The 14,639-nt window shown below is 40.5% G+C and overlaps 1 protein-coding gene across 4 annotated transcripts in view; it reads left to right on the top strand.

The window, feature by feature from the left end:
- Window positions 1-1,219: 1,219 nt before the first annotated feature.
- The window catches only part of KLHL5 (kelch like family member 5), a 94,648-nt gene continuing 81,228 nt past the window's right edge, over window positions 1,220-14,639 (top strand). Inside the window, exons 1-2 of one of the 4 annotated variants that reach the window (XM_042984711.1) lie at window positions 1,220-1,293; window positions 6,191-6,288. In XM_042984711.1, the coding sequence (XP_042840645.1) occupies window positions 6,239-6,288 (50 nt within the window). In that variant the 5' untranslated portion in view covers window positions 1,220-1,293; window positions 6,191-6,238. Of the gene's footprint in view, window positions 1,294-6,190; window positions 6,289-6,440; window positions 6,572-6,628; window positions 6,650-14,639 lie in introns of those variants that run through there. The other 3 variants (XM_042984713.1, XM_042984714.1, XM_042984715.1) reach the window with 3 other exon arrangements.

Here is a 14,639-nt window from a genome sequence, read left to right as displayed (position 1 = left end):
ACTAAAAGCAGGTGAGCATTTCTTTTACACGTCACTCTTGAGACAAAAGAAGAAAACTCCCTCCCTCCTTTATTCCCCTAAGAACTCCACGGAGAACAGAGACCTTAGCTGTTTTGTCCGACTGATTATGAGCTGATATATGCAAAGTCCTTTAGATTTGTGTTTGGCATATAGGCGCCGAATAAATTAGTTCTTGGTATTCTCATCACGTAGCGTATAGTTGTTGCATAACATACGTTGCCTACAGGTATGAATAAAAAACCTACTTTTGTTGAATTCCTATTATCCCACCATTGGGAAACAAGGATTACGGTGACAGAGTTGAGGATCATAATTGCTGTGCCACAAACCCACTGCCTGGGGCACAATAATTATCAGGTTGTTGCAAAGGGAAGAGTTACAGGACATGGAGACGAGAGGCGACTCTTGGTGAGTTCCCCCAAAACTCTAGGACAATACAGTCCTGTTCTCCAAGGAATCAAAATCCACAGGCCCGCTCTCTTCTTGCTCTGAAGAGGGGCCTCTTCCTAAACTTCCAGCCCCAGGAATTCCCCTCATCCCAGCTTCAAGGGGCGGGAACAACCGGAATTTTTTGTCAGGTCCGTCGCGCCCCGCCCACTCCCCCAGAGCCCCGCCCAGCCCGGCGTCCCTCCTCCGCCCCTTCCCCCATCGCTCCCCTCCCCCAAGAGCTCCCGTCGCCAGAGCCCGCGCCTCGCCCTTCCTTCGCATCCTTCTCGGTCTCCCTCTCCCTCTCCCTCCACCTCCTCCCACCTCCTCCCTCCTCGGCCCAAGCCGTCCGCGCGCGCCGCGCTGGGGGTGGAGGGAAAGAGAAACCGCCAAGCCCGCGGCGGCGGCGGCGGCGGCAGCGGCGACTGTCCCCCAGGGCTCGCAACCCCGCGCGGAGGGGGCGGGGCCTGGCGGCAGGGGGCGGGGCTGGCAGCCGCTCGCGGCGCGCCAGGTCTGACGGGCGAGCCGGTCCGACCCCCGCCCGCTCGCCCGCTCGCCCGCTCGCCCGTCCGCTCGCTCGCCCGCCCCCTCCAGGGCTGCCCGACGAGTTCGTGCCTCCTCGGCCTAGCGCAGCCTGACGGAGGGGGAGTGGCCGGCTCCGGGCCGGCCGGCACCGGGGGTGAGGCTGCCGGGGAGGGGTTGGGGACGCCCGTGGGGCCGAGCATCCCTCTCCCCGGCCCGCTGCCCCCCGCCCCCCGCCTGCCCCCTGCCTCCCGCCTGCCCCCTGCCTCACTCCTGGCTGCCTCGCCCCGCCGTGACCCCCGGCCGCCTCCGGAGCCCGACGCGGTAAGTGCTCCTTCCTGCTCGGCGTCGGGGAGGGGGCCGTGGCGGGCTGGTCGCGCATGGAGGCCCCTTCCCCGCCCCCACGCGACCCTCCCTCCGGGCCGTGGTGGCCGGGGTCCCGCGGGGCCCTCCGGGGCACCTCCGAGCGGAGGCGTGGGCCGAGCGGGGCCCTGCCCCAGCCGCGCCCGGGGCTCGAACCCCGGCCCGGCCTCCCCGCCGCGCAGCCGGGGGCCCGGAGCTGCGTGTGGGCCGCGCTCTGACTTGGGCGAAGTTCTGCACGCGGTGGTGCGGCCGGCCCGCCGGCCAACGCAGGACTGCGCGGCTTCTTCCCGGCACTCTTCCACTAATAAAACCAACTGGAAACCATTTCGGATTTTTTTTTTTTTCACTGTTATCCGCAGGCTATCACAATCTCAGTTTTCATTTTAAGTAATTGCCTCATCCCGGAGCGTGGAGAATCAGAAAGGGACTTTATTTCAGTAAAAGCTGGCGTGCCTCCTGGAAACTCCGTCGGGCATTTCAGTGACATACTCGGGGATCCAAAGCTGACGAGGAAAAAAGTTTGCGGTAGCAGAGAGTAAAGCCTTACTGCCGCCTTTACTAAAGTCCCATTTGATTTAAAAAAAAAAAAAAAACATTTTGGAATAGTTGATGTATTCACAAAATTCACAAGGTACAAGAGGGATCTGTACAAATTCTCTCCCCGCCCCCTCCCCCCGCCCCGCTGCCCACCAATTTTACCAGTTTCTAATTTGTCCTTTCAGAGACAGTGTATATGCAAAGACACTGAAGTGAAACGGTTGTATATTAAGGGCCTAGCAGTTACTGGTACCCAATAAATGGTAATTCTCCTTCCGTTTAGAAAACAGTTTAATGAGTCGTTTTGATTATTAGACCGCTAAAAGAGCAATAGTAACTCTTTTTTCAGGTTTTAAGCATTTGCGGATTTGCCTGTATAGTGAATGTGTATGTTCTATTGGTTTGTCATCACTATGAATACTTTTACACAAAGGTGAATACACTGATGTTTTCAGGTAATGGGGCAGGTAGGGAAAAATCAACATGAAACTAGTAAGACAGGACTTAATATGTGCAATATAGAGTTCCAAAAATGATTTGAAGCCCCTTAGTCTCCATGTGGTACAAAAGGATAAAACAAAACTAAATGAGAAAATTGAGGCAGAGCAAGAAAAATAATACCAAGTCAAGGAAAAAGATAATACCAAGTGCATACTGTAAGATCCTGTACTAAAAGTGAGTCACAGTTTTGGCTCTGGGCTTCATAGCAGCTAGCAAAAAAAAAGGCGGGGGGAGGGGGACAGTAAGTTTCAGTGTGTTTCTAATTACAAGATAAAAACAGATCAGTTCTGCCTAAGCAGGATATTTTCTGGTGATGAGGCCTCAGAAGAAACATTCTCTCATGGGCCCTAATAAAAAGGGAGATGGCATGGTAAGGTTGGTAGCATCTTTAAAATATTCCTACGCAAAATAATGAATCTTAGTGTTCTTCAATGAAGGACAGTAATAAAACTCTAAAGATAAGTTCCCTAAAGGCTTAACTTGAACCATTCATAACACTTAGAATTACCTAGAACAGTATTTCCCAAGCTGTTCCAGGAAATGAGAAATCAGTAGTTTATTTCTTTGAAATAAGAGTCTGAAGTCAAATAACTTTGAAATCGCTGGGTTAGTCAAATTTCAACAGTTTTTTACTCAGCTTCTTGGCTAATGTTAAAGATAACCCTTTTAAAGGGGAATATATTTTGTGACCTTTTCCAAATTCATTTGACTGTTGAGAACCACTGAACCGATAGAAATGGACAGACAGGCAATTCTTCAGGAGTATTTCTTAAAACAGAGGTTTTATAAAAATTGGGAGAGCAAAGAGTTTGAGGTCAGCCAATTTGGTAAGAACCAAAGTGAAGATCATCTAAAAGCATTTTTTTTAAGTCAGCATTTTATTTTTTTTTTCTTTTTTAATTTTTTTTTTCAACGTTTATTTATTTTTGAGACAGAGACAGAGCATGAGCAGGGGAGGGTCAGAGAGAGAGGGAGACACAGAATCTGAAACGGGCTCCAGTCTCTGAGCGGTCAGCACAGAGCCTGACGCGGGGCTCAAACTCATGGACCGCGAGATCATGACCTGAGCAGAAGTCGGCCGCTTAACTGACTGAGCCACCCAGGCGCCCCAGTCAGCATTTTAAATATACTGTATGTCAAAGGAAAAGTCTAATTCCCCCTAAATTCTTTCATAGTGCCTCATAGTTCTGCAAGTAATGATCTCTAGGAGTTCTTCCTGTCCTGTGCCTCAGGATACTGAATTAGACTAGGTTCAGGCAAGTAGAATTGCTTAAAGAATGACTTTAATTATTCTTGGCTGTAAATATGCCATTGACATTTTTTTAAAATCACAAACACTTTTGATACTGTTAATTTAGTATCAAATCTTGGAATTTTACAGCTGTAAGAGACCTTAGGAAGCTTGGTACCTAGTGAAAAGAGCAAGGGATTTGAAGCCAGAAAGTCTGGGATTGTGCCACTAAAGTGTTAGGTTATTCCCAGCAAGTTTATGAACCTCCCTGACTCTTTTCCCTTGTTTGTAAAATTAGAATGATGACAGCACACAGTTCATTCAATAGATGTTGAGGGTCTCATAGGTAATGTAATAGAAAAACAGTTTTAAGGGTACAAATAAAATAATGTATCAAGAATCCTTTACTGGCTAAATATTTTCCATTCCTGAGTTCAGGTGGCAAGAGTTTGAAAGGCAAGGAGTATCACCTCATCTAAATGTATCTGGTTCCTGAATTTCAGATAGCAGGTAGTGAGGGTTTAGAGAATGAGAGATTGGTCCAAAAATGTATCTGACTTCAGTCAGTTCCTGTGTTTGGATTTTGAGAGTTTGGATAATGAGGTACACTTCTATAAGAAAGTATTCTATAAATGATGCAATGCTATACAAAATGTTACTATTCGGAAGACAGATTGAAGGCTGGAGCTATTCATTGCTTTCATTCCACTTTTGAGAGAGGTGTCTGGTGAATATATCAAAAGACCCTCACATCTTCCTGGTTTAGAAAAAGGTTTGTTTCTTAGTCACAGGGCATATCCAATTAGGGTCAGCAGAACTCTGTTACAGGTGGTCATTTGGAGCCCCAGTTTATCAGAGGCTCCATCCCAACACATGCTTCCACAATTTTAGGGCAGGGAAAAGGAGGTGATGAATTGCACATTGGCTCTTGAAGGCTTCTACCTGGAAGTGACACATATAACTTCTGCTGCCATTTTATTGGCCCAACAAGTCATGTGGCTACACCCAACTTCAAGGAGGTTGAGAAATGCAATTCTATCATGTGCCCAGCAGGAGGAGAACTGGAATATTCTGCAGACAGTCTTAATGACTACGCTATGCAGGCTTTATAGTCCCCCATGAGTTAACATAAAATCCAGAGAAATGAAATCCAAAATATGCTTTTCAGCATTTAGAGCATAGAAAACAGCATTTTTTTTTTTTTTTTTTTTGGTGTGGGTAAAACCATGTGTGTTTAATCATAGAATTATGCTAATGAGAATTGCAAAGAATATTTTTTATTAATTGGAAATGAAATGCTTTTGAAAAACTCCATAATTAGACATACTATTTTGACCAAGTAGATTCATTCTTTTTTAATTATATGTTCATTCAAAAAATATTTAAATGTGTTAAATGTGGTGTGTATAAGGCACTGTGTTAGCTCCTATGAGAATAAAAAGATGAATGGGAAATTTACAATCCCAAATAAAATAGTATTAATTGAGTTCTCTCTCTCCTTCTCATCAATAGATTCATCAGTAGAATCTTTCCATATGATAAAACCTGATTCTGTATACTTTGCCCCAACCACTGTTTTTGGTTTTAGGGAATTTTTGGTGACAAAATAGCTTGAGCAAAAACAGTGTTTTGTTAAAAGAAGGATATAGCTTTATGTCACAGAGTCCAAGAGCAGGGAGTGCAGCAGTCTCAGAGGTAACTGACATCAACAACAGCAAGTTAGGAGCTGGGGCTGTTTCGCCTCCAGGTCTCCAGGATACCTTGCTAGTGTCTCTGCACGTATACTTCATTCCTCGTTCTGTTGACTGGTTTTCTTTATTTTGCTTTTGAATACTGGGTGTTTTAACCTAAGAATTCACACACTGAAAGGAGACTAACTAGAGCCCTTAGCAAGTCTACAAGAACTAAATTTTTTTCTAAGTGCCACATGTTGGTTAATTCTCAAATTAACCACTCTCAGAGTTTGGAAATAATGGAGTTGGCCCTAAAGTATAACAAGTTAGGGTATTTGGCAACCTGTAATAGAGGAGACAGATCTGAATAGTTTGGGATTAAAGAAAGCTGTAATGCCATTGAAAATTCTGCTATACAATTAACAATCAGCTTACAGATTCCACTGGGACAGGCTGATTAGGATAATCAGGTTAAGAAGATAGAGGTGGAGCTGACTTGTAGCAACACTATTCCCTCCCTGAACTACTGGTAAACCATCTCCTTTGTTATCCTTCCCTCCACCCCTTCTCCCTCTCCCAAGTTACAGATTACCAAATTGCCTAACTCTTAAAGTCCCCTGCCTTTGATGCTGATCCAGGGCTCCCTGGCTTCTCCCCATGGCTAATAATGCAGAAGGAAGGGCGCATTTGATATACTGCCTTACTCTGCTCTTTTCTTCAATTGGTCTAGACACTCTATCTGGACATTTTACACTTTAACATGCTATTGCCATATCTCTCCACCAATTTCGCCTATTTTTTATTCTTAATAAATTTCCATTCTTTTTCTGTGTATACAGTTAGCCTTTCAGCAAAGTTTCCTTGCATTCTTTACCTATGCAATATCTCCTTTCTTTCTGGTTGCAAATATCCATAGCTTCACCTCAGCAGATGGCTGAAGGAATGGACTATGGGGAGGTAGGATATGTTACCTGGAAGATGGGCTCCCCAGAAAAGGAATAACAACAAAGAAAGGTGAGTACAAGCTGTGTATTTTATTTGTCAGGGATATATGTTAGTCTAAAAGAACAGACAGAGGGGAGGAGCTGGGGTACCGATTGTAAAACATCTGCAGTGTCATTCTGAGACGTCCTTTTACTGCCGTGCAAATGTATGGGTCTTTTTAGGTTCAGCTGAACAGTCAGCAATCTACCATAGGTGTGTTTACTTAGAAGGACATCAGACAGGAACCACAGCTTTCAAGCAAGACAGCATCCAGTGTTCCTCACCCGTGGTTGTGATCCTCACAGCAGTCCATGTAAGCAGTTCCCGTAGCCATCTGGGAGTCCCTGCTCCAAGTGAAAGCTGAAGGAGAGAAAGCTCGCAACAGGTGGACGTAGGTGGCTGCCTTGGTTTTAAACATCTCGGGTCTCACAGGAAACGGTGTGCCACACCACTCCATAGACTTAGTTTCCAGGGTCCCCATGAGGGATACGCCAATTATAAGAGCTGTCACACTCAGGAAGGTCAAAGCTATGGCTACCTGTGAGGTATTTATAGTTTATTTGTAGTTCCTCTGAGTTCAGGTGCAAATTTACTCATCATTTTTACTATAAGCAGTGTTGCCTAGTGACATAGTTGGCATACCTGTGTTTATCAGATCACCAGGGAACAGAGCTAAGAGAGTTAACTGAAGGCTAAATGGAGAAGGGAAAAAAATTTAACTCCACTCACACTTGTATTATCTGCAGTATCTTCCATAGTCCTTTTCATTTGGGAAATATTGCAATAATACTCATTTTGCTTCCTTTGATGTAGTGTGTTTTAGCTCTTATGACAGAAAAAGTGTGAAATAGGAAGAGAGGTTGAGAGGAAGGTAAGGCTGGAAAGGTAGCAAGAACTACTAGATTGTTAGAAACACTGGTTTCCATTGTAAAGATCTTGGATTTTATTGTTCTTGTAGGTGATCGAGAACAAGTTTTAAGTAAAAGTAAGATGATCAAGAATTAGATTTTGGGAGGTTACTTTGGCTATAGTATGGAAAGTAGATGAGGAGATTTAGACTTGAGTCTGGTTGGTTCACTTTTACTTAATATATACCTGTCTTTGGGGCAATATTTCTCTGATAAGTAGAAAGAAGAAATACCCAATTCTCCTGCTCCATAGTCGTTTAGAATTGGTGGACAGATTCAGCATGGTGCTTTGGAAGGGCCTGAACCAATTTGTCCTACCCCCCCTGCCCCACAGAGATGGGGAGTTGGGGAGGACTGTTCTGAACTGCCTCCTAACAATGTTGTTAAGAATAATTCTAGCCTCCACTGGTCTCCACTGCTTGCCATTTGACTCACTTACATAACTCATTTTGCTTTTTGCTGGAACTGAATTACAGAATGAATGAATTAGAGAATAATAGAATGAATTGGTGGCTTCTTTTTAAGGTCTAGTTGTAGGGCAAGCCAGGGAGTTTCTTTATAATGGTGAACTGGTGTAACATTTGTATTGATTAACGATTTCTAATTACAAGCAGCTGAGAAACAGTGCTTCACGTTTTTCTCTGTTGCTTACATTGCCCTTTACTACCCTTTCCTTACCCAGCTTTCACTGTTCCAGCTAATATACCATCTATAAAATCTGATTGGTTCTGCAGCAGAATCAGCTGGATCTGTGATTGGCTCATTATGTATACACAGAACCCAGCCAATTTTGTTTTATTATATTTGTGTCTAGAGAGTACTGATTGATTACTTTATTTCCCTCTATCACCATAAAGCTACATAGAAGATAGAAATACTGAATTTGGTTCAGGTCAGTAAAAGACAAAATGATGGTTATCCAGATTATTACTTTTTATGGCACATAAGACAGTTGGGTGTCTCAGCACATGCCAACCATGAAGGATCAAGCCGGAGTTTATTGGTGGTTTGCCATTACCTTTATAGTATTATAGCTTTCATCCTTGTGCTGCAGCAAATATATACCTAAATTTATAAAATCCAAGAGTGAGTGGCAAGGAAATCTTTTCTACCTGTCATCAAGTTAAAGCGCTATTTAAAAAAAAATTTTTTTTTTTAATGTTTTTGAGAGAGAGACAGAGACAGAGTGCAAGCAGGGAAGGGGCAGAGAGAGAGGGACAGAATCTGAGGTAGGCTCCAGGCTCTGAGCTGTCAGCACAGAGCCTGACTCGGGGCTCAAACTCTAAACTCATGAGAACAGTGAGATCATGACCTGAGGCAAAGTCAGACACCCAACCAACTGAGCCACTCAGATGCCCCTAAAGGACTGTTTTTTAAAAGAGAAAGAGTGAGCCGGGGAGGGGCAGAAAGCGAGGGAGACAGAGTATCCAAAGCAGGCTCTGTTGTGACAGCAGAGAGTCTGACATGGGGCTCAAATCACAAACCATGAGATCATGACCTGAGTCAAAGTTGGGTGCTTAACCAACTGAGCTCACCTTAAAGGGCTATTTTTAAAAGGAAATATTTTGCTACAATTATACTATGGTCTTCATAGTATCAACTGTGATAACTTTTATAGATGAGTACGGGGATAAAAACACCATATAATGTTAATTTAACTGATTTTTAAAATGTTGCTTGCTTTACTACCAGTTATTAGTACCAATAAGCAGTTGAAAGATTAAAAGGTACTTTTGATATATATTAATGTGGGTCAACATATTGTCCTATAAGAATTTGTGACAGAAACTGGGAAGGAGTCGAGTGGGGAGAAATCTGGGAGGCTCTTGTGCTTCAGGAATTAAAGACCACTTTGGCATTTACTTGCAATTATGATAAACAGTATTTTGTTATATTAGAAGTGATACGTTCTTTAAGGACGGTTTGTTTTTTTTTCTCTTTTTGTGCCTTATTTGCTTTTAGTTTGGTCAGATCTTACTGGTAAAGAATTTAAGTCCACTCTACTACTCCTTGATATCTAACCTACAAATCAGCTATACTCTGAATCTGCTTCCTGATTTGGACAATGGGGGGAAATACCTACTCTGCCTTCTCACAAAGTAGTTATGAGTTCCAGATGAGAATATTTTATAAGCAAGCAGCAATGTGGCATATTTGAAAGTATCTGGTCTTTGTATTCACATTGAACCCTGCTACCCACATATCTTATAACCTCACTTGACTTCAGCGTCCTCATATGTAAGGGGAGAAAGGAATGACCTGTTTGCCAGAGTGTTTGAGACAACTAAAGCCCCATTCAATGTACGGTACTTCACATATCACGCACATTTACACACTCAGGAAATAGTAGCTGCTATTAGAAATCTAGATCCTTACTCAATACTTGCATATGTTACTTACCTAATCTGATTTAACTGAAACACACACATGTACACACACACAAAACTGAAAACCAAAGAGGTGATTTGCCTAAATTATACAGCTAGCTGGTGAGTGGCTTAGTTATTGACTCAGGCTTTCTGCTATATCACTTAGGCTTATCATTAATAAGTAATAATGTGGGAAAATAACAACAGAAGCACCCTCAACTAGCTGCCTCTGAACTGACTCATAGCTTTAACCTAATGCACCCTCTTCCCTCTGTCAATTGTACTTACTGATCCCCAGGGCCAATTAAACACTCTTGGCTAAATAGAATGCCCTACAGTAGGGCACAACTCCGCACAACTCTGTGCTTACCTCTTGAGTTGGATACTCACCAAAAGTTGGTTGTGTTTATTCACAAACCCATTTTTAACAGTTATGCTTGTTTTAATAATTATGAAACATTTGTAAACATGTTAATTAATGAGGGTAAAGAAAAAAGTCATTCTTTGAAAATTAAGTTGAATGCTCTGGAAGATCTTAATATAAATGAGTTCTTAACAGATTGGCTATCAAATTTGACGAAGGCTGGAAAACTGTAAAATGACTGGGTAGGGGTGAGGGAGGGTGTGTGTGTCTGTTGGAGATCATCAAAGTCTAAAGCAGTGCCTGTCAAAGTTCATGGGCCAGCTAACTGGTTTTAGACTATTAGTAATTCTCAAGGAAATGAGCTCATACTGAAATGTAAATTAGACACATCACTAAGCACACTGTTTTGTTCAGCTGACATTTTTTTCATGGTAACACTTTCTGCTAGAAGGAAGTCCATTAATTTCATTATGGCAGAAGCTTTTTATCTCAAGGTGGACAGACCACGGGTCTAATAGATTCTGTATTTGTATTATTTTTGAAGTGCTTTTAAGTTCTCCATTTATAGAAATCATAAATGGAAATCATGGATGTTGGGTCATTGTGGGCATGGCTTATACAAGAAAGAGGACACAAACTCAGCAGGGGGCCCACATAAAATATATGCATTAACCCTATATGAAAAGATTTGTGAATGAATGTACATGTATGTGTTTCAGTTAAAATCTTTAAGGATATGTGAGTATAATTTTTACAGTTACTGACTTTTTCATTTAATGGACCAATTATGAGGTTTCATCTGACAAGGGGCTTTTAGAGAGGTCCAGCTAGATTGAAAATTTTGCTTTGACCTTAGTACCCTATGCCTGCCTCTATGTCTGTATCATGCTGTATGGAACTTTTAAAATTGAATGTCAGTTCTTGTATTTTAAGTGTCTCAAAAGCCATGGCTCTTTCTGTAACCTTAATAGAGTTTCCAGTCTAGGGAAGAAGTTATCTGAGCAAGTAGTTTGGGATAATGTATGATCATTTAGCAAGGAGACATAATTTAGTTTAAAGGTTAAAATTTACCTCGCACATTTTTTTTCACTTTGATCTTATATATGTCACACAGTGCTTTTAGGGTACACAAAGAAGTAAAATTTCTATATTAGATGGCTTTTACCATGAAGCACCTTCAGTTTTCCGTATATATCAGAGTTCTCAACTTCTGACCTTTCAGTCCACTGTGTAGTTTACAAAGCTAAATCTCTTGGTTTGTTACAGCTGAATTTAAATCCAATATTCATCTTTAATTTGTTGATTAAAGCAGAAATCTTACCCAATTATTTTTAACAACGTGAAAGATTTAACACTGTACCAGAAACCTTATTTTGGATTTCGGATTATATTCTAACGTTCTTCTTTTCATTACAAAAGAAATTTTGATGCCGTGTGTGTAACTAGTAGAAAGAATGAAAAGATAACAAGTGTTAACAGCCCAGGACCCCTCTATCCACACTCTAAATTTCTAATTTCCTAAATAGATTGATATTGAAGTATAAGCTGGATAAGACTCCAGACCCCTATTCCCAATACTTAATTAAAACCAAATTTATCTGAAGCTACACTCAATCCTCCTGAAGCTGTAGCCTTCTTACTTCCTTTTCTATGTCGATGTTACCCTACTTCTTCTTCCAGTCACCCAAGTTTGAAAATGCTATCATCTTTGACTGCTTCCTTTCCATTTGCCACAGAGCTTCTATGAGGCCTGTCTCTGTAATATCTTTAATGTCCATCCCCCTTTCAGATCTCCTTGCCTCCAGCCATGGTTAAGCTGTACCTCTTACCTTGAAGAGCTTTCTCACTGGTCTCTCTCCTGATGGTGCCTTCCCTCACAAATCCATTCTTCACTGTTGCCAATTTTTTTTGAAGCATACATCTAAATGGACTCAAGAACCTCATCCCCTCCCACATAAAGGACATACTTATTTCTTGATAATTCAGTAAGTGTTTCATTCAAAACCCTCTTCTGCTAGATTTTCAGATCTTTCCAATCAAGGTCTGGGTCATTAATTTATTCATTTATTCTTTGATTTAAATTTAGTAAATGTTTTAATGCCATGCACTGTACAAGTTGTTAGGGATATGGTGGTCCCTGCCCTGAAAGATTTTATTTTCTGTGTTCTTATCTTTAAGTTTTTTCTGCATATAGCACAGAGATGTGTTGAATTTACATAAGTAGGATTTTGTTTTTACATTTATAATAATGACTTTTTTATGGAGTTGGAGAAGAGGTACAGAATACCTGACATATTTCTGAAATTAAAGTTTAAATTTCACATCTTTTCTAATATGTGTAAATAATTAACTATTTTCTGCCATCATTTTTAAGTGTTAGTGGACTTATATTAGTTTTCAGATAATTAAGCCAAATTCTGATAAAAGACCTAATTTGACTAAGTTTAAAGTCTATCCTAGAACATCAAACTTTAAAGTGTTCTTTGAAATCATATATTGTAACTCTTTATAGTTGAGGGAAAACTTGGGAAGGTGAAATGCTGCTGGGCTAGTACAGTGAAATTAATTCCTGAAGTGTTTTATGCGATCTATATTACACACTTAAAACTATAGGAATAGATTTATTATAATTGATTGCTCATAGAGCAAAGCTGTTGTCTTAAAAACTATGTGAAGAGAGGTTTGTATAATAATGATTACCCATATAACTCGGTTACTCAATAGCTGTGATTTTTATGGAGTGAAGCCATGCCTTTAAAAGTCGGGGCGCCTGGGTGGCGCAGTCGGTTAAGCGTCCGACTTCAGCCAGGTCACGATCTCGCGGTCTGTGAGTTCGAGCCCCGCGTCAGGCTCTGGGCTGATGGCTCGGAGCCTGGAGCCTGTTTCCGATTCTGTGTCTCCCTCTCTCTCTGCCCCTCCCCTGTTCATGCTCTGTCTCTCTCTGTCCCAAAAATAAATAAAAAACGTTGAAAAAAAAAAAATTAAAAAAAAAAAAAAAGTCACACTGTTGAAGTGAGCTGGTCTGCAGTCTATCTTAATGGCATTTCAGTATTGCTATTATAATACTGAATAGAGTCATCTTTTGAATTCACAAACTAACATTTGAGCAGATTTGAAGCAGAAATTGCATGTGGATTTTTTAATTACATTTTGAAAAATGTATTCATAATTGAGACTTTTCTACTTCAAGTAGTGTGAGCGGCATCTCCAGTTTAAGGAAAGGCAACTTATTAAGAGAGAGGTACAGAATAGAATTTGATGATCAGTTTGAAGAAAATGTTGGTCACTCTAAAAAGACATCTGCTATTTAGCCATTAGATTTCAAAGTGATAAAAAATTTCTTATGCCTAAAGAATGAAATAGAAAAAGGAAATACTTAGGGTAATATATATTATGGGTTTTTTCTTAAGTTGAAAAAATACTGAAAAGATTTTGTCCCCAGAGATAAATGTTTTTTAATATATTTTTAAGTTTATTTATTTATTTTGAAAGAGAGAGTTGTAGGAGGAGCAGAGAGAGAGGGAGAGAGAGAATCCCAAGCAGGCTTCACACTGTCAGCACAGAGCCCAATGCAGGGCTTGAACTCACGAACCGTTAGATCATGACCTGAGCCAAAATCCAGAGTGGGACACTCAACTGACTGAGCCACCAGGTGCCCCTCTAATATTTTTTAAATTAGATTCTTTGTAATTTCAAAAATGTATATATTTTTATTATTGCTCTTGTAATTGTTCGATACATTCAGTCATTAGAGAAGTATTTATAGAGCACCTACTGTCTGCCAGCTACCATACTAAGTTATAAGGTTGTAGTGATTAACCAAAGCTTTACTATAGCTTACTTTGTAGTGAGGATAAAGATAATAAGTAAGGAAATAAATAGCTAGTATGCAAGGCAATGATAGGTGCTATAAAAAAAAATTTAAAGAGTTGGGGTACAGAGAATAGGAAGGGATCTAATTGATATGGAGTAGTCCAGGCAGACCATTTTAATAATTTAGCAATGTAATGACTTTTAATACGTATTGATCTTGTGAGAATAATTACTTTAAGAAGTACTCCTCAACCGAGCTGGGTAAGTTTTTGAGCAAAACAGTTCTATATTGTTTGGCAAAAGCTGATGAAACAGAAGAAAAGGTGTTATGTAAATATTAAATTTCATGCCATTAAAGCATTAACTCCTAAGCTAACTACACATTTTTAATAAAGTATTTGGCCCAAGAATTGAATTAAATCTGGGAAATAATTTCCATAAAGCTCTTTCTAACATGGGCACTATAACAAGCTACTGTATCAATAGATAATTTTTTAATGTTTTTTGTTACAATGAAGATTTTTCTCCAAAGTGCCCATGCTTAGACAAGCTTAACCTTAGGCAAAATTATTAAATAGAGATCTAGCTGTAAGGGATTTTGAGTAAATTCTATCTTTGAAGACTATTTTCCAACTTTGCTTGCTTAAATTCTCTCCATTTGTCAGCATTTCCCTTATTCAACTTGACATTTAAAATTTTTGTAGCCATATTAGTGTTTTTAACTCTTTATTTAAATATTTTATTTTATTATGACTTATTTTATCCTCTTTCTGAATTCTGATTTGTTTTTTCTTTGGTTAAATTTGCTAGAGGTAAGAGAAAATATTGGCAAATGTTTTTAGGAGCTGGATCTTTAGTCTGTCATTTTATTTCTTAATTCTTCAGTGTCTCCTCTAATCTTTATTATTTCATGACTCCTTTTAGAGG

Source organism: Panthera tigris, chromosome B1 (genome assembly GCF_018350195.1).
Source record: "Panthera tigris isolate Pti1 chromosome B1, P.tigris_Pti1_mat1.1, whole genome shotgun sequence".
NCBI classification, from domain to species: domain Eukaryota; kingdom Metazoa; phylum Chordata; class Mammalia; order Carnivora; family Felidae; genus Panthera; species Panthera tigris.
This window is presented reverse-complemented; position numbering and strand designations above follow the sequence as displayed.